Genomic DNA, 23150 nt, shown 5'->3' on the forward strand with positions numbered 1-23150 from the left:
GTGCCGCCACCACTACTCGAGCAACCTCTACCACACATTTAGGAGTCCCTATTCCTTCTCTCTGAATGACCAGCCAACCAAAACGATTACTGAGCACAAACCAAGCACACAAATACCAAACACTGAAAGATATATCAGGATCTCGGGTTTTCACGCTGGTGAGTCCCAAGACGGCTGTTTTCTAGGTTGTAGTGCTGCATGATGTGGTAGAAATTTACAAACGTTACGCTTGCCCATCAACCTGCTGATGTAGGCATCAAGGATCTCTGTAACAGAAAACTTCTACCAGAATGCACAGCGTTACAACCCAGAAATCAGCCATCCACTGGAAGATATGCCTTACGACTTCCATTTAACAAATCAGCTGTACGGTGAGTGGAGATCCAATGATTAGCTCTCACGCCTAAACACCTTTACCTCCTGACAGGCACACCATAAAGATAAGTTCAGCTCCACAGCTGTTAGTCAATAACCGAGATTATGATGGTAATGCTGGTGTTCACCTGTGACTGGGTATTATTACATAAATTAAGTGCAAACACCTGACACAAAACCTTCCAGCCCAGTCCAAAAAAATAAGTGTTAGTATGTAAAGAGCAAAAGAACAGCTTTCCTGCCATACATCAACACTTTTATATATTACTTCAGAAACAGCCCTCAAACCGAGAACAAAAAAATTCCTTAAGACATAATTTCAATATCAAGACTAGAATAATATTTCGCAGATTAGCCCTTTAAAGCCCAGTGGTAACTATATGTACCACCTGTCCTAACATTCAGTAACTCTACATTCTTCCCACACAGTGTATTTATGGGTTTCATACAATTATCAGAATAAACAGTAACTATTTCCATAAACAACATTAACCAAATGATCACTGTAATGGAGACACTGTTTCTTTTGATTTAAGAACCGAATTCTTAGGTGTCATTCAGGCGAACTTCGGCTTCAAAGGATTAATTACGTCCAAAGGCTTTATGTTTAAATTCACATTTGTAAACATGCAAAACATAAATATCAAAACAAGGGAATATGGACACAAAAAATGTGGTATAAATCTTCTGGATAAGCAAATGTTATATATAAATATTCATTAAACATATAGAATAAATTAATAAACTTCCTACTATGTACAGGCTTACTTCCTGTAAAGGTGAAATTAACAGTTATGGAGCTAAGGAAACATCTGAACATCAGGTTAATCCTGAACGTGAAGCAAACGTGATTCAAGATTCTAGATACATCTTCTATATGAAGCCCAGAAGAAAATGCCATACCTGAATCTGATGTAAAAATGACATTACGCTTTGTGAAATAAACTTCTGGCCAACATTATCGTGGCTGTTGAAAAACACCTCAAGTATAACAAATTCATCTCGAACTACTAGCCGTGTAAGGTGGCTCGAGAAAAATTTATTATACTTATTCGCCACGAAAGCTTCGGATCATAAACCTCAAGTATCACATTCCCCTTTGAGCAGTCTGCTTGCATTATGAGACTTTACATATGAATTGTGGATCGTGACGGTAGCACCACTTTTAATTGACAGTGATAACCCAAAACACCTGCAGTGACAGTCAATTATCCAACTGTAATGAGGTAGCTTCTTCACACGGATCCTGTAAGAGATATGGAACAAGTTGCCATATGACGCACGTCATCACGAAGAACCACGTGGCACCTGTCATATAATACAACGACAGTTTCAACAGCTCAGTCAATCATTCCTCTACGGCCCTCTCAGACACTGGCAGTAATCTGCCCCATCCTTTAAAGACCTAAACCATCTGTACACAACCGCCCGACTCAAGGCCTTAACCATGCAAAACTTGATGTTTGCTCCCGAATCAAATTTTAATATCCTCTGTCGTGGTCTGAAAATAAAATCTGCCACACCAAACATGACTCCGGTGCATTTCTTGCTCTCTGTAATCCAAATACGAGTGCCAGAACAATCACCGCCTACACCCTGCATACATACCACACGCTCAGACATGAAAATTCACAAAAGTATTGCACCACTCAGCCAGTACACGTTGAAACATTTTGACTCTACCACAAATAGATGGCTGAACTTTAAAACCATTTTTATTAACAGTACTTTCAGAAATATTCAAGTACACATACAAATTTCACACAATACGCCGAAGATTACAAAACTTCTGACCATATTATAAGCAACAACGTACTCTCAAACCTCTGACAAAGAATAAAAAAATTCACACTTTCCAAACCATTTCTCAACCACACAGCCAAACATCCTGTAATGCCCAAAAACCATGCAGAGGGTAAATATACATCACGATTTCACAAAAATGCAGGCTATTACTCACCTACTCGACCCTGCTGTTGGGGTTGCAAAATTCTCTTCTCCGTGCAAGTCACTGAAGGTGCAACCACATGTGCCCCAGCCTGAGGTTTGGCATCCGGCTGTTTCCCCCTTATCACCGATGCAGCATTTTTATTCAGTGTCCACGGATTTATCTTTGGCAATGGTGCTTCAACGTACTTCTTCTTCTCCTCCTCCTCAGGAACTTTATCAGAAATATTAGCGCCTTCGTCATCAACATTACAACTTTTTCCATCATTTTCCGACCTGTCCGAACATGATCCATTTATGGGTGGTTTACTGGTCACTTTATCGTTACTCTCCACTTTGTCGGGCAATCTCCGCGAATTCCTACCTTGTGGAATAATCTGTGGGAAATCCTCGTTGCCATTTGCACTGTTAAGAGTAGAGCTGTTCAATCCATGCTGCTTAACACTTTTTTGTAAAGTCGACTTACTTCTCGTAGGAGCTTCTTTTGCACAATGCTCCACAGGTGTCGGATGTGATACGGCATTTATGTTTTCCTTATTACTATCCATGTTCTTAAAATTAAGAACTGCGTTCGCGTACGATGCTCCGACCGTCTCTCTGCTTTGAGGGCCATCACTCGACTGTGCGACTTGAGCCGCCATTTTCCTTAATAAGACACAAGCGCAGTTTCACCACGAGGCGAGACGCAATTTCTTTTCTTACACTGACACATCAATATAACAGACAACCTAAATTAGAATTTCTCCTTCAATGGTAATCTTAACGTCCCCGTAACAATAATGTATTATATTTGGTGCCTGATACGTGGACAAAACACAATTATAGCATACAATATGTTAACCTACGGCTACGTAGAAGCATGGCATGCTGGAAAAACACGCCGACTATAACGCCATTCAACGATCAATGTTCCGTGTAATATATGAACCTGAACCAGCTATCGTACTTTTGTATGAAACCACTTTAACAAAATATATATATATATATTACAATCTGTCGATAATGTCTTTATATCACTTCACAAACTAAAATCACAAATTCAGAATCTCTTCCACACTGCCTAACCATTTACGATGTACATGCCCAGATTCTTGTCAGTGGTTTCACCACTCCAAAACAGAATATTTATTCGTACTTACTATACCTTTTCACTCTATTCCAAACATATTTCACAAAGCATGTTATTCGCCGCATACAACACTCCACAATCATGCATGTTAACTGACGCTTATTATAAAGACATCCACAGATGTCGCCACTCTCCAGATTCTGTACGTGAATATCAAAGCTCAAATATTATGAAACTCTTTTAAGGCACATAAAAGTGTGCTTTATAATTCCGCGTGCTCATTTACCTATAATGAATATAAACCTCACCCATTCTTAATTTATTTTGTAAATATGTAACTCCACATACCCCTTATCTATTTTTTATAGCATCCATAGATCCTCAGATGACAAACATGGAACCCTGCCAATACACCAAAGATCACATCGAAATGTGTTCAAAGCTTACAATCGGTGACGGTATGGAATTAAGCCGTTTGCGGTATTGTAACAAAATGTGTACGCTTCCCAGCAAGAAATAAGCACGCTCGGAACCGAAATACACATTCTTGCGGGTTCCTTGCAATGTGTATAACGTTATATTAAATCTGCCTGAAATTCGCACATTAAAACTCGCAGTTTTCAAATACTCAAAGCCAATCTAACCTACATTTAGGATTCATGCTTCTATCCGAATCAAAGCTTCCTTAACTGATATTAAACAAACCTAACATATCAAAACATCTCACCTAAGTAGATATCATTTAACCTAGCCAAAACGAATGTATCCTAACCTCGTAAAAAATACAATCTTAGCACACACGAACACATATTGATACCCACTTGCATCATTACTACCCATAACAACCACAGTAAACATTCAAAGAACCCGTAACATAAGTCGCCACTCGATCGCAGTACCACAAGTGTTGCATTGTCAGTCATATCAAACATGTATCATCCCTCCTTTATGCTTCCATCAATTAAGCTGCAAAACGCTACATTTTAAAAATTGCGTAAATGTTTCCTATTTTAATTTCTGTGAACCTGTGTGAATATTCCTTTTTTAGGGGGCTGCGTTTAACATTTTATTAAACAAGAAACTAGAGCTCTCATAACTTTGAAAAATAAGCAAACACAAAAATTACTTGCTCATACTGATGCTACACACACCTTTGAAATCACCAAAAATATATTTTGCTAAACTTTAATGCAGGATTACCGAAAATACATTTGAAACCACTGTTGTGTTTAGGGCAATGTATTGTGTCCCACAAATGAATCAGCATTATTCTATGGAAATCTTATTTATCTGCAGAAAACATCACAGCAGAACCATTTTTGTTGGTATTACAAAACACTGCTAAAATACCAGTCAAGAAGGATGGGGAAATGTAGATTAGTAAAAAAAACACAGTCATAAATGTTATTCCATGAGGCCCAACATTCCACAACAGAAAATGATCACCAACCATTTGCTTGTTGTACTGACATTTCTTCACAAATAAAGTACAAACTTATTTTGTAAATGTACCAAGTCAAATACCACATTCAAATGGGGTTATGGTTTAAAGGAAAAATAAATAACATCTGGTCTACCACGAAGAACTGTGGAAGTGTTTATGAATTAAGCAACAAGTTACCTTGCGACTACCACAATTTTTATTTAAAAGATAAATGTATTTTCAGATGTAAGCTATGAAAACTTTTAATTAATACAATTTTAAACCAACATATGAACATCATAATCTTCATTATTATGAAAATATAATTACAGTCATATATAATCAGTACTTGTGAAAGAACACTTATATTACAATACTTTTATTTTCCGTCGTTACACAAGCTTGTTGTTAAAAATCATATAAGATTTCACATAAAATTGTTACATTTTAAAATTGACGACATGTTTCGATATACAATTCTATCATCGTCAGGTCTATCAAAATTAAAATTAAAATCTGGTGTATCTGTTGCTCTGCTTATATTGCTTTTGTTTTTATCCGTTTTTATTACATCTCAGGCTTCTTCCATTTAATTTTGGAGACGCGCCTGGGTGCCTATATCTGCAAAATCAATTTTAATTTTTATATCGTGATTCTGGATACCGACATAGGAAATGGAATAATATTACACTAATTTTATATTAAGGAATTAGTCAAATATATATCGTATTACAAGCAAAATAAATGCAATCACAAAATATAAAGTATGATAACATACCGGGTTGTGTGTGAGGTGCGTGTCCGTTGTTATTGAATGGCATGACACGCACCTCACACACAACCCGGTATGTTATCATACTTTATATTTTGTGATTGCATTTATTTTGCTTGTAATACGATATATATTTGACTAATTCCTTAATATAAAATTAGTGTAATATTATTCCATTTCCTATGTCGGTATCCAGAATCACGATATAAAAATTAAAATTGATTTTGCAGATATAGGCACCCAGGCGCGTCTCCAAAATTAAATGGAAGAAGCCTGAGATGTAATAAAAACGGATAAAAACAAAAGCAATATAAGCAGAGCAACAGATACACCAGATTTTAATTTTAATTTTGATAGACCTGACGATGATAGAATTGTATATCGAAACATGTCGTCAATTTTAAAATGTAACAATTTTATGTGAAATCTTATATGATTTTTAACAACAAGCTTGTGTAACGACGGAAAATAAAAGTATTGTATTGAGGAACACAAGCATGATGCAATTAAGATATAAACACTTATATTAAAAATTCTTGTGACTTTTGTACAAAATGCATAATGTTTAGACATTTTCCCCAGGACTACTCTAAGACCCTTCTTCACTTCACGTTTTAAACACCTTGAGGTACTGTTAAGAATAAGAGTCTTATCTTGGCGCCATCTAAGACCTGCAGAGAAAACTGTGGCCACCATCTAAATTATGGTATATCACCTACTATACTGTAGGATTTTTGGACTTTGCCCATCGTATAAAACTATACAAGGTTTCAAGGACAGGATCCAGTCCTCGAAATGCTGTTTTTTTATTAGAATATCAGACGATGGATAAGTCCAAAAACTCAACAATCCAGATTGTATTATATCATCACAACTGTTCGGAACAGATACGTTACGTAACCTTTAATGAGCCAACCCTAAGCTAGTGTAACACAATATAATATTCATCAACGATATGGTGTTAGCGAGGACCTGACCCCTCGCCGTAGTCATTACGATGCAAATAAAAGAAAGAATTACATTTCCAGTAGTCACAGCAACATGGAATAAAACATCGAAGATAAACAAGCGTGATGTCCGTGGCACGCCTGAATAAGAAGGGCATACACGAACAGAGCAAGACAGATTGGTGTCATCAATAGGCTATTATATGAAAATTGTCATGTCATCGTCTTAGTCTCTGAAGAACAAAATATATGTTCATTTATAACAGACGGGTACAGTCTTTAATAAGTATGATTTGAGGTATCACAGCAGTGAGTCCGAAGATGGCCATCTTCTAGGTTATAGTGGCATGTACAAGACAGCCATCTTAGCATTTAACAGATTTACAGTCCTACAAATTAGGAAACAAACATAACCATATTCCCAGATTAAAAACCACCCCATGAGACAGGAGATGGCAGTAAAGAAACTAGCCTTGTAAGACAACAGTGAAAGTCAAGTATGAGTTGATAAAAGCACAACAGAATGTTCAACCTTGCATGGTTTTTGTGATAACACAAATTTATGTAAACTGTTATGCAGATAAATATGTTAAGTGGAAGATTAACCCAGTGCCATTAATACATATGTAAGTATGAAGTATCATTCTTGTCTTCAGGTTTTCGCAACTGGAGACGAATGTATGATTTAGGCTTCTGGGGAACAGCATCTCAAATGTTGTAGGTTTTCCAAATTCTTCACCTCTTCTCCTACTGTACCAACTTCCTTTTCAATACGGTTTCCCCCTTCTTCATCACCACCTCTGCTCAGTACCCGCTCCTCTGTTTTGCCTGTTACGTCCTCCACATCTCACACATCAGCTACTAACTGCTCTATTATGGATTCACCCTGAACATGGCAACTGCAATCTTTGTTGAAAAACTGGAAGACCTACAACGTTCGATGTGGCTCACACCAAAAACCAAAGACTTTTATTGAATAACCGTGTTACTGAATGTATGTAAACCGGTTATTAACAAAACACAGTATGTCCCAGATTTCAATGAATAAAATTAGACATTTTTATTAAACTAAACCATTACGTAGTTCAGCCAGCGCTGGCACTTGGTGAATTGACGAATCTAGTGTACGTGTTCAAAATGACCACCGTTACCACAGTTGACAATGGTGAGCAACTGACTGACAAGTGGTCGTAAAAATTGCTAGTGTGTATACATCTCTTTGGGAGACACTGTACATGGGATCTGAATCTGACAAATTTCCATTTCAAACTTTGACATCATCAGCTGATGGCTGGATAACAGGCCATGAAGGTGTCTTTCCACAGCCTTTCAAACATATCTCTCTCACGCACGCGCACGCGCGCACACAAAACAAACATTCACACATATTCAATGCTACAGAAAGCATTACAATTACTTGGTCATTCTTACATACAGCGCTATCTGTGTTCACAAAACAACACTGGATGTAATTTCCTATTTGGCGCACGTACATGTCCTTCCAAATTACTTTGTCCCACCTCGTATATAAAGATTGCATCGCGCGTGATACTTAGGCATTTCGAACATAACATACGCGAATATTTCTAATTTCTTGACTTCCATTTTTCATAATTGTTAAATAGATTCTTTCAGTATACGTGGAAATATAAAAATCACTAATCCTGCTTCCCATGTTAAAAATTCGGTATTTGTACTCAACTATTTACTTTATTACTTATCTTCACAATTCTATTTTCAAGTTTTCTACTTTTGACATTTTCTTTAGCAAGCCATGTGACCAGAAACAAGGCCACTAGTCATCCATTAGTAAACAGGTGATGGTTTTGGAACTGATTCTCATTGAGAACTGCAGCATTTGACGGATTTAATGAGAATCAAACTCAGACATGATACAATTATCTTAAATACACATAATTATCCAAAATGGAGGCCAGAATTTGGATATCTGGGGTATATATTTAAAGATAGTGTAGAAATTTAAACGATCCACAACACAGTTGCTTTCTGAACTGCCATATAAATAATAAATAAACAAACAAATCTACCAAAAGGCTTTTGATTTCCTTCTTTTCCATTACTGTTTAACAAATTACAATTGTGAATTAATCCTCTGCCATCATTTAAAACACTAGTGTGTGGTGATGTCTGCCCCATTTTCTCTGGGTATTTAAATTTGCAATGATATCTTGCCAGGACAGAGCCCTTAAACGTTACTACATTCTACGACATTAAAAGGAAAAGGTGAAGTCCTCAAATATATAATTTAACTATTTAACTTAAAGCACATTTCTGTATGTAGCTGCTTCTGTGTCACAGCCTAGCTGTCCTTACTAAGAAATAGTAGTTTCAACAAATTACATAAAACTATGATTGCACAGTAATCACCAGTTGTTTATCAGAGCAACTACGGAATCTTGAGACACGCAATACTGTGTGAAATAGGTTAGGTTAGGTTAACTCTGCAGTCATCTGATCACACACAAACACAGCAGCGCACACAACTTCGTACACTAATTCAAAAGAGAAACTAATACACTTGTACACAAGCCAAAAAAATTTTAAATAAAGAGGTGACCTGTGCAGAATCACAACCTACGAAAAATAGTTGTTGAGGCACATAAAGTGTGACTGAACTAAGTGAAAGTAGAAGTTAGTATTCTTACTGACTGTACTTAATGAGCAACATCTTACAGATACAAAACAGGTCGTTCCCAATAACTTTGTATGAACCAACCAAATTCTTTCGGACAACTTGCCTGACGGGATAACCTCCCATCAGCAGCAACAGATCCCAGTTTGAATTGTCGAGGCTCCCGCCACGACGAAACCCTGTTAGCGTTAGCAAAATTTCCATTTTTATTTTAAGACCGTGTACCATTTCCAGCAATGCGCCTTGGGCGCAGGAATGGTTTCACCTACGAAGGGACGATGCTCCGCCCTCAGTTAGCTTTTTGGTTGGTTGGTTGGTTGGAACTTTGTATGATAACATTTCCTAAAGGTAGAGTATTATCTTGAGTGCGAAAATTGTTGTGGAGCGAACGTGGTCCATCAGCACTGCCTTTACAGAATCTTAACTCGTACAAATGTGTTTGACTGTATTGTTTTGTGCAAAAATCTATTCACTGGGACGTTAATAAATTAAAGCATTGCTCAATTTTATTTACATCACCAACTACTACAAGGATTGGGCCTATTGACCTCAAGGCAACTTGTCCTCATTAGTCTTGTAGGGTGCATCTGAGTAGTGAGTGACCAGCCCACTGACTCTGCACAATTTCTACTCAATCCTGATTTGTCTGCTAGAGCCATCTAGTAGAGAATCAGGAGAGACATGGGTGAGAAATGGCCGCTGAATCTTGCTTACAAAACATCTCGTTCATGCTCGCAAGGTTCTTTTACATGCCGTAAATCTACGACATGGGACCGCCGGCTTTACTTCCGCTCCGAAGGAAGTTGTGCTACGGATTTTTATCACCCTTAAAAATCCATCGGCCTCGGCCGGGTTTGAACCCGCGAACCTTGGGTCCAGTGGCGAGCACACTAACCACTAGTCCACCGAGGCCAACTAGTTTTATTTACGTAACTATAAAATATCAGTACCATACAAATTAAGCACCAGTACGTCTGCACACAAACATACACACGTTAACTTTTTATCTTAGTCACTCATGGCACTTCTTTTGTAAATATCTACCATATAAACATATCAAATATTTAGTTTTTTAATTTATTTTGTAATATTCATACCACCTTAAAAATCTCTACTGAATAACAAATGACTACGCTGCTGAATACTCAGCTCTGTGCGATGCTTTACACGATAACATGCCCACTCACTGCTTGTTACTGGTAGCAGAAAAACTGTACTCCAAATCAGAAGCAAATATTTCTAAATAAACTATACCCGCTGGCATGTAACATACCAGTAACTATTCCCAACCCATAATTTCCACCTTTTCCTTCCTCTCATGTTCCTAGAACAAAATGCTACAAAACTGGGGCCCAAACTATTAGAAATAAACAAATTCCCCCAAAACATTACTATAAATCGTTGTTGATATTCTTACAAGTTGTATCCTGTTTACGTATTCACCATTTTTTTTAGCCCTCACACAGACATTTAACTGTCGATTATAAAACATTTTTCCTTCACTTCAAGTTTCAATATAAACAGAACATCAGGCGTCTAACACTCATCATAATAACTGCACATTGAACTTCAGAATTTATCACACTGAATATATACAGCGCAAATGTCAGGGTAGTACCTTAAATTAGGCCATGACCGCTTCCTTCCACATCCTTTCCAATTCATTATTCACCATCATCCTCTCATTTGGCAGTCATGTAAGGTGATTTATTGAACAAAATGCCAAAATTTCAAGAACCATCTTCGTCCTCGTCCTCAGGGTGCTATGGCTGTAGGAGATCCCATCTGTCTCCTACAACCAAAGTAAATAATTTATAACTTACTTACATGTTATCAACGTCTGAGGACGTTTCTTTAACAGCATCTGGCATGTAACTAAATTACTAGCTTTCTTATAAGAGTTATACAGAGTTGTTAATGTTACGCGGTGTTACAGCTCTTATCTAGGTCAATATTACATTAAAAATCAGGTTTCCTGTGTATATAAAATCGGTGTTTAAACAGAACATTTCTAACGTACTCTTGGTTTTATGTAAAATCTGCCCAGTGTTCTAGACGGCCACATAAATCTCTTGTTTCTAGAATACGCTGCACAAATTTTGAATTTGTTTTATTCTCCTATCTTATTTTAAATGTCAAAGCAAATGAACATAATGAAACTGATAAAATCTGCAGTTCAATGAGCAATTACTTTTGCAATTTGCAGGTTACCCACCTGATGACGATTTATAGTGGACAATAAAGTGTGTCATAGCTAAAATAAACATAATCCCCGTTGACAAGGCACACATTTTGTTGTAGTTTCCAGTTATACGTCTACGTATTTCCTCTTGAAACGCTGAAATGATTCAATGATGGCCGCTCTGTAAAAAGAGATAAAACCTGCTAACAGACTTCTGAAACAAAAGAAAAAGAGCCTTGCAGCTCTGTGCAGGCCGTTTGTCTGCCAGCCACAATAAAACTGAATTCAATACTGTAAACGCTACCTGTTAAATACAACCAAGACGCAAATCAAATTGAGTAGTCTGCTCAATGTGAAGAGATGCTGTTACAAGGACGGCAAAGTCCACTACATGCCTATTCATTCTTAACCTTGGCATTAGATAGGGGTGAGTGGACAGTGCCACATCCCGGCTGCACTTTACCCAACGAAAAGACCCTGGTACCCGTTGGACAGGAGGTTGGGTGGGCCCCAGAGCCACTCTGGACGCAGAGGCTATAGGAAAAATCAATCCTCTGTCCCTGTTGGTTCCCCTAACTCCACTTTTCTCATAAGATCTGAACATCATGCATCACAGTTTAGCCATTTCGAGGGGCTTTGAAGAACGTAACCCCTGCAAACAGCGAGGGCGCGCTGTATTCTATTCTTGTAAAGTTAAGTTCAAGTTTTCAAATGGTGCCACTTTTGTAACAAGATACCGATTATAGTACCATAGGAAAAATCCTATCTAAATCCTTGCTGTAATTCAATTACCTGAAAGTGTGTTTGTGAAGTAGGTACGCACTGACGTGGCCCGCGTCAAGGAACCGAACTTCTGTGCCAGGCCATATGTCAGTAAGATCAGCGCATCCTTCTCTTGGGATATACGCATCATCCTTCGCACAAATTGCTATGATTAGGGACGTGTCCACGGGGACGGTGAAGTTCCGCAGATGAGTGCATTCATCCATAATTCCATGCATAAATAACACCGCTTCATCTTCACGCCAGCGCGATACACTATGCTTGATGTTTTCTGAACATAAAAGAACAATATAAAGCATTATTATGAATGTGCCACCACAACTCTCAAGCACAGAATTTATATAAATTCTACGAACAGTTTCATAAAACCAGGAATTATTTTGAATCGTATGGTAGGTTCAGCTGTCTGTCCACAACCACCTTGTCAGAGGCACATCTGATGTCATGTTATAATGATAACTCGCAATAAGGTGAAATACAGTGATCATTAACATCAAGGAGTCATGTCATTTATTGATCTATTCCAGCATCAAGAATCCAAAAGTCTCTTTAAGGGTTCTCATCTGTTTCTTAAGCCATGTGGTGTGAATTTTTTTAATAGTTTGGGAAGTCTGTCTTTGCCTTTTGTCAATATGTTACATCCAAATGGTTTTATATTTCAAAATTTTGTCCACTACAGATATTTCGTTCTTTTAATGTTTTCATTTCTTTCGTAGCCCATCTTAGTCTACTTTTCTGTCTGTCTCGTACATTTCATCTTCCACTCTCATTTATCCAGTTTTCACTCCACATACAAGTGTCGGCTCAGCTAGTACACCATAAATTTTCATTCTGGTGTGTTTTTGGACATTTTATGCTTGAAAAAATGTGTTGATAAAACCGAAATGAGAACCATTATAAAATGATGTATGTTGAAACTCCTGACGCTTCCATTAAGATTATTCTTGGCAATAAAAGTATGCCAGTGTTAGTGTACGTGGTAGAATGCTGACAGATTTGGGTTGTAACATTAACAAAGCTATATACATCTATCAATTTAGACTAGAATCACATCAGTGAATTAGATATTTTCTTAAACTTCAATTATTACATTTACAATGAAGTAACATTGTAAGAAGAGTAAGATTCACACTTATCTAATTACAGCCAACATTCTAGGTAACGAGTTTCATGCTTTGTCAATATATTTCTATCTGGACCTCTCGCAACGTCTTCAAAAATCTGAACAAGTGTTCACGTGTACAACCAGTCAAAAAGATGAATGAACAGATACAGCACATCCACATCGTTTACACAAGTACATCAACACAGCGAGTGGTTTACAACCTTTTGGCTGTTTCTCGCATCCTAGTCGCCTAGGATTTTTCCCCCCTTCTCAGAGTAACAGGTGGCAAGCCTGCTGCCTCCACACAATTCCTACTCAATCCTGATTTGTCTGCTAGAGCCATCTGGCAGCAAATCAGAAGAGACATGAAGATATCCGTCTTCTGGGTTGTTGCGCTGTGTAGTCTGGAAGACGTTAACCAACGTTTCAGAGGTCATACTGCCTCCGTCATCGCCCTGATGACGGAGGCAGTATGACCTCTGAAACGTTGGTTAACATCGACCAGACTACACAGCGCAACAACCCAGAAGACGGAAATCTTCATACTCTGATGATGGAGGCAGTATGACCTCTGATACGTTGGTTAACATCGACCAGACTACGCAACGCAACAACCCAGAAGACAGAAATCTTCATACTCATCGCCCTGATGACGGAGGCAGTATGACCTCTGAAACGTTGGTTAACATCGACCAGACTACACAGCGCAACAACCCAGAAGACAGAAATCTTCATACTCTGATGATGGAGGTAGTATGACCTCTGAAACGTTGCTTAACATCGACCACACTACGCGACGCAACAACCCAGAAGACAGAAATCTTCATATTCACCACTGTGAAAACATCAAGTCTTACAGAAGAGACATGCATGAGAAATGAATTCTGCTTACGAAACATCGTTTCACGCTCATAAGATTTTTTTACAAGCCGTAAATCTATGACATGGGACCGCCAGCTTCACTTCCTCTCTGAAGGAAGTCATGCTACAGATTTTTATCATACATGAAAGAAAGTCTCTTAGAAAAAATTTTACATAAGAATTACATAAGTTGTTGCAAAGTATGTGGCCTTTTAAGTCAAGTTTAGTGAAGAGAAACACATGCAAAGGAGATGACCAGAACCTGGAAGAAGACAAGGTGACAAGACGACTACTTTATTAAATAATGTGATGTACTGCTGCATCAACATGTGAAAGGAGGGGGGGGCAAGGGGGAGGGGAACCCCACTCAAATTCTGCTTCATAATAAATGTTGGAAAATAGGGATTTATTGTAAAGGAAAAATGTTTTAAGAATAAATTTAAATTAAAGTACGAAACACATCCTTCTGAGATAAAACACGGTGAAATATTTTTATAAATAATATCAGAATGTGACCCTACAAAGTTTCAGAGAGACTAGGTAGTTTTAGAAGAAAACAGAGAGACATACTCTAACAGAACGCACAGAACTTACAAATTCGCACACCTCGTTCCTTCAAAGATGATGCAGCAGATACCATATTGTGTGGTCACAAATTATTTATCCTTAACATTAATTATGCCAAAAAATGTTAGTAGATTTTTCTCATGTGCCAGTTTTTTGTAAGAGAAAGGTGACAGAAGTTTAATTTCAGCTTCAAATGAAGCTGGGGTTACACTTAGCCAATATTAACCAAAAATTAATTTCACCTGATGTACACACCAAAACCAAATTCCAAACAAATCTTTTCAGAAGTTTTGGAGATTAAATATGAAAACCTAGACACATCCCGCCATATGTGCATTCACTTAAAATATTTTATTATACAAATGGATAGGTGGAAAACAACGAATGATTCCTTTGACAACTTTTATCTCCCTTGTACTTGCATCTTCTTGTCCCTTTTCGCGTGCATTTCTTTGCCATCCCTCACAATTTGAAAAACAACGGAAAGTATTAGAAACGCTACATAATACATTTTTAACCTGACGCTGGAAGCATCTATTCGGAAACTTGAGATCTCAGGACACATAGGCATAAAATCAATACACGTGAGTGCATATGCAGATGATATAGCTATTATTAGCAGGAATAAATCTGCACTGGAAGAAACAGTATTAAAATTGATAGAAGAAACAGAATTAAGGGGGCTAAGAATAAATGAATCGAAAACAAAATATATGAAAGTTACAAGAGCAGCAAGAAATGTCACAAATAAATTGAGAATAGGGCATTATAATTTTGAACATGTGCAGAATTTTAATTACCTGGGTTCACAGATTAATACTATAAATTCAGTAACTAATGAAATTAAAGCACGTATTGTGAATGGAAATAGATGTTATTATGCCTATCAGAATTTAATGAAGTCTAAAATACTGGGGAGGGAACTTAAACTGAGAATCTATAAAGTTCTGATAAGACCAGTAGTCACATATGGATGTGAAGCCTGGACATTAACTAGCTTTGATGAGCAACGACTTAGAATATTTGAACGCAAAATATTACGGAAAATCTATGGTCCAATACAGAATAGTGATGGCTCCTGGAGAATTAGGATGAATCATGAACTAGATTGTATCATACAGGGAGCAGATATCGTGAGGCTAATCAAAAGCAAAAGGTTAGGTTAGGTTGGCCATGTTGCAAGAATGGAAGGAAACAGGGTAACTAGAAGAGTGATGGAATGGAGACCGATTGGAAGAACGATGAGAGGGAGACCACGGAAACGATGGATAGACGACGTGGAGGAGGATGTGAGGACGATGGGAGTAAGAGGATGGAGAAGAATTGTGAATGATAGGACAGAATGGAAACAATTCATCGAACAAGCTAAGACCTACATAGGGTTATAACGCTATAAGAAGAAGAAGAAGAAGACATAATACATTATCGCAACACGTTTGTCATCCATATTAGAAGTACATCTAAAAGCTGCCTAACAGCAGCAGTTATAAAAACAGAACATTCTGCCATCTAGTGTCACTAATGAAAACTTGTAGGCCTTTGTGAACATCACAAGACATGCATTAAAGCAGATGAATACAATTTTGTGATACGCTGCAGCTTACTGTAACATTTCACTGTGTCACACAGATTATTGACAGTCAAGTGGTTAAATCATGCCATCACAGTGGCCGCTCGGACACTGGGACCGTGGGTTTGAATCCCACTCAAGGCGTGGATGTTTGTCCACGTCTTTCTGTGTTGTGCTGTCCTGTGTATGGGTAGAGGCCTTGTGACGAGCTGATCACTCGACCAAGGAGTCCGGGGGGTGGGGGGTGGGGGGTGGTGGTGGTTAAATCACAAAATGGCCATTAACAGCTGCATTAATTCAATGGCGTTCCATTTCATTAATGACAATTACAGGTGTAATCTAACAACAAACTGACTTTCATTTACCTTTCAGTCTGACTCTTCCCACTGAAGCATCATTTAGAGAGTTCTTGTCCTTTAAGTCCTTGTTTCTGAAACCTAGGAAACCTGATTCTGATTCACTGAACCGAGTTAAAATATTTGTGTCTGAATGCTTTTGTTTAGCTAATAAACTATTCACTGTATTTGTGACTTTAGAAGCTTGGTCAGGTATATTCTTTGAAGTAACATTCGCGTTAAAACAATTAACACTGCTCGATTCTGAAGTTTCTAATTCACTTATCAGGTGTGAACGTTTCAGTGCACTTGTCATCAAATCTGCTGTACCTATATTTGATACTGAGGTAACGTCAACTTTAGGGCTCAGAATTCTCTTTGAAGTCGGACCGTGGACCTCGAAATCAGAAGCTGGAGCCACACTGGAATTACTAACAACTGCTTGATGGTTTGATAGGGACGACCCAGCTATTTGCTGGTCAATGTCGCGGTTCATTTGCAATTCTGTGGTGAGAGACTTGCAGTTTGGTGGAGATGCATTTTGTGACTCCCTTCCTTTGTTTAATACATCTTGCTCTCTGCACAGTTTACTAATGTGATCCATGCTTTGCGGATAGTATTTTGCAAAATGTTGCCCAGCTTGGAATGCATCCTTCAATGAAAAGGAAAAAAGAACCATCATCAAACACGCATATTACACATTTAAATTTCTGTAACTTACACAACAAACAAATACGAGGTGCGATCAGAAAGTTTCCAGACTGTGTCAATAGAGGGCGAACCGGATGTAGTACGAGCTTCTGCCGCTAGGGGATGCGGCCTACATTCATAGTGAATCAGTGTGCCAGCCGGCATCATCGAATTAGCATTTGTTTCTTAGTTACGGGCGTTTTGGTAGTGCATTACACCGACCCTCCTGTGATTGCAGATTTTCATGAACAAAGAGTGTGCATCAAATTTTGCCAAAGACTCGCCAAAACGGCTACGGAAACCTATGAAATGCTAAAGCAAGCATTTGGGGAGTCCGCAATGGGTCGTGCACAAACTTTTGTGTGGCATTCACGTTTTAAAAATGGCCGAACCTCTGTCGATGATGACGAGCGTTCTGGACGACCATCTTCGAGCACAACGCCCGAAAATTTTACGAAGATCGACGTCGTACCATCAACGACTTGTGCGACATTGTTGGGATAGGCTATGGGACCTGTCAGCTGATTCTAAAGGAAGAACTCCACATGCGACGCATCCTGTCTGAGGACCAGAAGCAGAATCGACTTGACTTCTCGTTTGTCAGGAGCTCAAAGATCTTGCAAGAACCGACCCCAACTTCCTTTCTAAGCTCCGTGTGACTTCTTCCTCTTCCCAAAGATGAAAATTCAGCTAAAGGGAAGGAGATTTGAGACGATAGAAGAGATTCAGGCAGAATCGCAGATGGTACTTGACAGGCTGACAAAGAAAGATTTCCAGGGATGCTTCCAGGCTTGACAGCGGCGCTGGGATCGTTGTGTTCACTCCCAGGGGAACTACTTCGAGGGTGATGGATGAATTTAATACCTGAGATAAGTGTACGGGTTTTTATAGGCGCAGTCTGGAAACTTTCCGATCGCACCTCGTATATGACTCATACTCTTCCTACCTGTCTGGGTAGTTCTGTAAATCTAGGTTATGCTGTGAAGAAGACTGTCCTCTGGGATGTTGCACCACATAGTCCAGTAGAGGTTCGCAGATCTTTCAAAGGCACTTGCTATCTCCATCATCAGCACCCATCGCCCTGATGAGCGAGGCAGCAAGCACCTCTGAAATGTTGGTAACTTCTACCAGACTACACAGCACAACAACCAAGAAGACGGAGCCGACAGAAACCAATCTCGTCTTCATTCAAACATTGCTTTTAAGTTTTGAACTTCAAGGATTTTGAGAGAACTGCTTTAGCTTTGTGCAAATTGTCTGAGCCATCAGCATTTCATTCCTCAGACCGCAGACTCATCTCGATATTGGTAACGCCAACTTACAAATAGTGCACATACTCAGTCTGTGACTGGAGCCATCGGACTCCAATGTAAAACCTTGCGTTTATGTTTCTGAAATGTTTTTCACAATTTTACACAATCTTTTTTTTCAGTCCAATTAATTTCCTTACCATTTCAGTTGTTTAGTTCCTGTAAAATGCGTGTCATTTCATTAGGCTTTGCACTGTATTTTGACTGGTCAACATTTCTTTCCAACCGTTGGCTACACCAAGTTGGTCGCCACCCTGCGAGTATCATTTTGGCTTCTGACATGGTTTTGATGTAAATAACGTTCAACGTTCACCCACACAAATCATGTTAAGCACGACGTACATATACAGAACAACTCTGAATACGATATTAAAATACAATAAAATATGGAAGAAAACATCATTTTGATATCTGATAAACATCTGACTAAAAGTTGCATTTAAGAAATTATATTTAAGTTTATATAATTTATACACCTGAAGATAGTTCATTTGGAACTGAAACATGTCGTGTAAAAAGTGATGTTCTAATGTAAATCGAACATTTCGATAGAGATCATTTTAATATATTTTAAATATTTAAATGTTAATTATAGTAATAATTTAATATTTAATAGGAATTTTATTGTGATTAGACTGACAAGATTTAAACCAATATTAAACAAATTATATATCCAAATAAAATTTTTAAAAAAAATCAAAATAGTAATTTGTTAATGTAATGGGTCTTCAGATGCTGGCTGAAGAGTTAAAATACCCCCAGGATGTCTACACATCTGTAATTAATTATTCTGCACAAGAATCCAAGCCTTCCTCTTCATCTAATCCCATGGGCTTTCTACCACTCGGTTTAAACCGCATTTCAGTACAGTCATAAGTCATAAGCGGAAGGCCAGTCTTGCAAAACATAAACACTCACACAATTACCTTATTAACTTCGACCAACTTCCTAATTTCTTCCCTGAAAACATCATCAGAAAAATACTGTGCGCCGAGCAACTTCCAGTTGATAGAGTGACTCAAGACTCCCTGTAACAGTCAACAAAACAGGATAGGAAACGCGTGCAGTGAATTCATCACTTGATGCGTGGGTGGGGATTCCCCACCGAGTCACTTCTGCACAAAGAAATCCATGTAGGTGCCTATTACTGTTTGCCTGATTTTAACTGAAACTGGATGTGTGGATTGTAGCAAAACTCCTGAATATTAAAATTTCATAAGAAAAGCAGTTCTCAATTTCTTACATGTGGGCAGACAGACATTTGGACATGGCAAAGCAAATATCCCTAAAAATATTTTGTACGTAGTACATATGTACGAGGCGCGTCCACAAAGTAAGTTTCCCACTCGTCCCACAGCTAGCAAACCTTATATTGCGCGAAGCGACTGTGCGTACGTGATAGAGCAATGACGTAGCATGGCGCATGCACTAAAGGCCCTTCCCGCGTTCTCACAGTAGCATCGTTGCAGCTGTTGAAGATGGAGGTTCTTATTCCAGCTCCCGCCGACTGTGAAGTGCGGTCAGTGATAACGCTAGGCCGCACACGGCTCAACGGACAGCAAGTCTCCTGCAGGAGTTCAGCTGGGAGATGTTTAATCATCCACCCTACAGCCCGGACCTCGCTCCCAGTGATTTCCATCTTTTCCTACACCTCAAGAAATTCCTGTCCGGTCAGCGTCAGCGTTTTGAGAATGACAGAGAGGCAGAGATGGTTGTCACACAGTGGTTCCAATCCCAGGCGGCAGACTTCTACGACACAGGTATTCAAAAGTTGGTCCCACGGTATGACAAATGTCTCAATTCCGGTGGCGAATATGTTGAAAAATAGCTGGACACTTGCTGTATCTGTTGCAATAAATATTTCCATGAAATTGTGTTTTGTTTCTGTAAACGGCCCCAGGGAAACTTACTTTGTGGACGAGCCTCGTATATTCACTTATTACAAAAATGAGCAGTCATTTCAACAGTGATAATTAAAACAAATATACATTAACAGTGATTCAAACACTAATACAAGTCATTGGCTGAGGTAATAACTGATGAGCGAGTATTATGTTCTTATTATAAATAAAAATTTCATACCAACGATGAGGTAGGCCTGGAGCTCTTTTCCTTAAATGTTACTTAATCCTAAATTTAACATTTAATCTCTGAATAAATATCACATGATGACAATATCAGACGAATGTAAGAAAATCCCCATATGCAAGATGGCTCTGTTCTGGGTTGTATTGCCATGTAGTCTGGTAGAAGTTTACCAGCGTTTCAGAGGTCTTCGCTACTTCCATCGTCAGAGTGATCGACCAGACTACACGGCACTACAACACACAAGACAACAATCTATGGACTCATTGCCAGGAAAACCCCAAATCCTACTTAAATCTCCACATATTATTGGCTTTAAAATTACATGGAGTGGTTAGCTATAAGCTCCAACTTTAAATCCCTGGAAAAAAAGCCATCAGGTTGCATGGGCCCATCAGCGAGTCTCGATACAGTGGCACAGAGAAAAATTTCAAGCCTCAGTCACCTTAGCTGGCAATTTCCAAGTGTTTCAAGCAATACACCATGTAGGCGCTCGGGGGGAGAGGCGGTATAGATCCTACTCATTCCTAACCTTGGCACTAGATGGGGGTGAGTGGTCAGCGTCATGCCCTGGCCATGCTTTACCCCCAGGAAAGGACCCCAGCAAAACATCCATTTAATAAATCATAAAATTCTAGTTCAGAAATTACTGCATGGATACAAGCATACGAACACCTTGACTTCTGTAAAACACAATCGTCCACGAAAAAGACTGCGGAAATCAGTTTTACACAGATCAAATTGACAAAGATATTTCAGAAACTTCTTTAATATGCACAAAAGTGGTTGGGTTTCAACTCACAAGATCAAAATACATTTCAGATAATTTTTAAGAGACAAACAAAATAAATTTTGCAAACAAGCGTGGGAGAAACTGATAATTCCTTAAGGATTTTCCTCCTATGTGTAATCTTCATTTTGTATGGGTGCGAAACATGGTCTCTCACTCAGAGGGAGGAACACAGATTGCAGTTGTTTGAGAATCGGGTGTTGAGGAGGATATTTGGGCCTAAGAGAGAAGACGATGGGGCGTGGAGAAAACTGCATAATGACGAGCTTAAAATCTGTACTCCTCCCCCAATATTGTCAGGGTGATTAAGTCGAGAAGAACGAGATGGGCGGGGAATGCAGCGCGCATGGATGGGGCAAGAGGTGTGCACTGGGTATTGGTCGGGAAGCCTGAGGGGAAGAGACCGCTGGGGAGACCTAGACATAGATGGGAGGATAATATTGGGCGGGATCTATGGGAGATAGGAGTTGAAGGAGACTGGATTTTGTTGGCCCAGGACAGGGTCCGGTGGAGGGCTTTGGTTAATTCGGTGATGAACCTTCGGGTTCCCTAAGCCATCTGGTCGGTTGGGTCCACTATTTGGGAAGCCTGAGGGGAAGAGACCTCTGGAGAGACCTAGACGTAGATGGGAGGATAATCTCAGGCGGGATCTATGGGAGATAGGAGTTGAAGGAGGCTGGATTTTGTTGGCCCAGGACAGGGTCCGGTGGAGGGCTTTGGTTAATTCGGTGATGAACCTTCAGGTTCCGTAACCTATCCAGTTAATTAGTCAGTAGTATAATCCTCATTTGCTCTTTCACTTTGATTTTGGTCCTGTGTTCTAAAACACTCAAATGGCACTGGTATATAAACCTTTAGCAGTTATGTTAGCTGAAGTAAAAGTCGCAGTTCTTCACACGTGACTTTTAACAGGAGTATTTGTGCATGAAAAGAACACATGCACAAATACTCCTGTTAAACACTCACATATTGTCTAAATACTTAGAAACAGCAGCTGAGTCAATTATAAACCCCCTGACATTACAAGCAAAAAACATAATAAACCATGCAAGCTAAGGAATTATTAAGTGAGCAGATGAAGGTTTGTTTAGATCACACACTGCCAGAGAATTTTTACTACTTGTGGGGAAATTGGTGTCGCAGAACAGCAGAACAGTCTCCCGAAACACTGCACAGGGAGATTTTGCAATTATCAGATAAAATAAACTATGGTGACTTAATTTATTTTGGCATACCTGGGTGAAAACTGGAGTTGCAGACGACCATGATAGGCATGGTACAAGAACAATGGGTTTGGGCCAATTTGTTGCTGCCAATGAAGCCATCTGCAATCAAGAAACAAGCCTATATAAAAATGCGTATCAATCATCTTAATTTGCACATACAGAAAACTAGTACGTATTTGCCACCTACTGTCTGGCAGATAAGACAATAAACATTAAAAATAAACCACATAAATCACAAGCTCCATTACGGTCATTAACGTCTACCTAACGCTTGTTGCTTCTTAGGCATGGTCCAATTGGCCATGCATTAGCCAGTTAACTCTGAAGCTGGCAGCCATGCAGTAAAGGAGTTCATATCCCCTATTCCCATGCAATAAACGTTACAGTGTCTTGCCTGTATACAAGTATGTTGTCACAAAAGTATGAAAACAGTAGGCGATCAGACATTCCCAAGATCTCA

At 38.9% G+C, this 23150-nt stretch overlaps 2 protein-coding genes and 1 long non-coding RNA gene across 5 annotated transcripts in view; all 3 read right to left on the reverse strand.

The window, feature by feature from the left end:
- Positions 1-3681, reverse strand: part of larp (La related protein) — an 89662-nt gene extending 85981 nt beyond the window's left edge. Inside the window, exon 1 of the mRNA XM_022085291.2 lies at positions 2336-3681. Within this exon, the coding sequence (XP_021940983.2) occupies positions 2336-2963 (628 nt within the window). The 5' untranslated portion in view covers positions 2964-3681. The remainder of the gene's footprint in view (positions 1-2335) is intronic.
- Positions 3682-5008: 1327 nt separating this feature from the next.
- LOC147871575 (uncharacterized) lies at positions 5009-5635 on the reverse strand. Its single transcript, XR_015538685.1, has 2 exons — positions 5593-5635; positions 5009-5435 (listed from the first exon to the last, which is right to left on the reverse strand). It is a non-coding gene; the product is annotated as an uncharacterized LOC147871575 (long non-coding RNA).
- Positions 5636-7568: 1933 nt separating this feature from the next.
- Positions 7569-23150, reverse strand: part of LOC110840334 (cardiolipin-specific deacylase, mitochondrial) — a 32239-nt gene continuing 16657 nt past the window's right edge. The window contains exons 6-11 of one of the 3 annotated variants that reach the window (XR_002546830.2): positions 22700-22789; positions 19516-19617; positions 16620-17241; positions 12161-12422; positions 11402-11549; positions 7569-10978 (exon numbers count right to left, since the gene is read on the reverse strand). Coding sequence is in view for 2 of the 3 variants with exons in the window: in XM_022085284.2 (XP_021940976.1) it covers positions 11495-11549; positions 12161-12422; positions 16620-17241; positions 19516-19617; positions 22700-22789 (1131 nt within the window). In the remaining variant the exon portion in view is untranslated. Of the gene's footprint in view, positions 11550-12160; positions 12423-16619; positions 17242-19515; positions 19618-22699; positions 22790-23150 lie in introns of all 3 variants that reach the window. The other 2 variants (XM_022085287.2, XM_022085284.2) reach the window with 2 other exon arrangements.

Source organism: Zootermopsis nevadensis, unplaced genomic scaffold, assembly GCF_977971745.1.
Source record: "Zootermopsis nevadensis isolate Lab colony 2312 unplaced genomic scaffold, Znev_1.0 Znev_ptg000046l, whole genome shotgun sequence".
In the NCBI taxonomy this organism is placed as follows: domain Eukaryota; kingdom Metazoa; phylum Arthropoda; class Insecta; order Blattodea; family Termopsidae; genus Zootermopsis; species Zootermopsis nevadensis.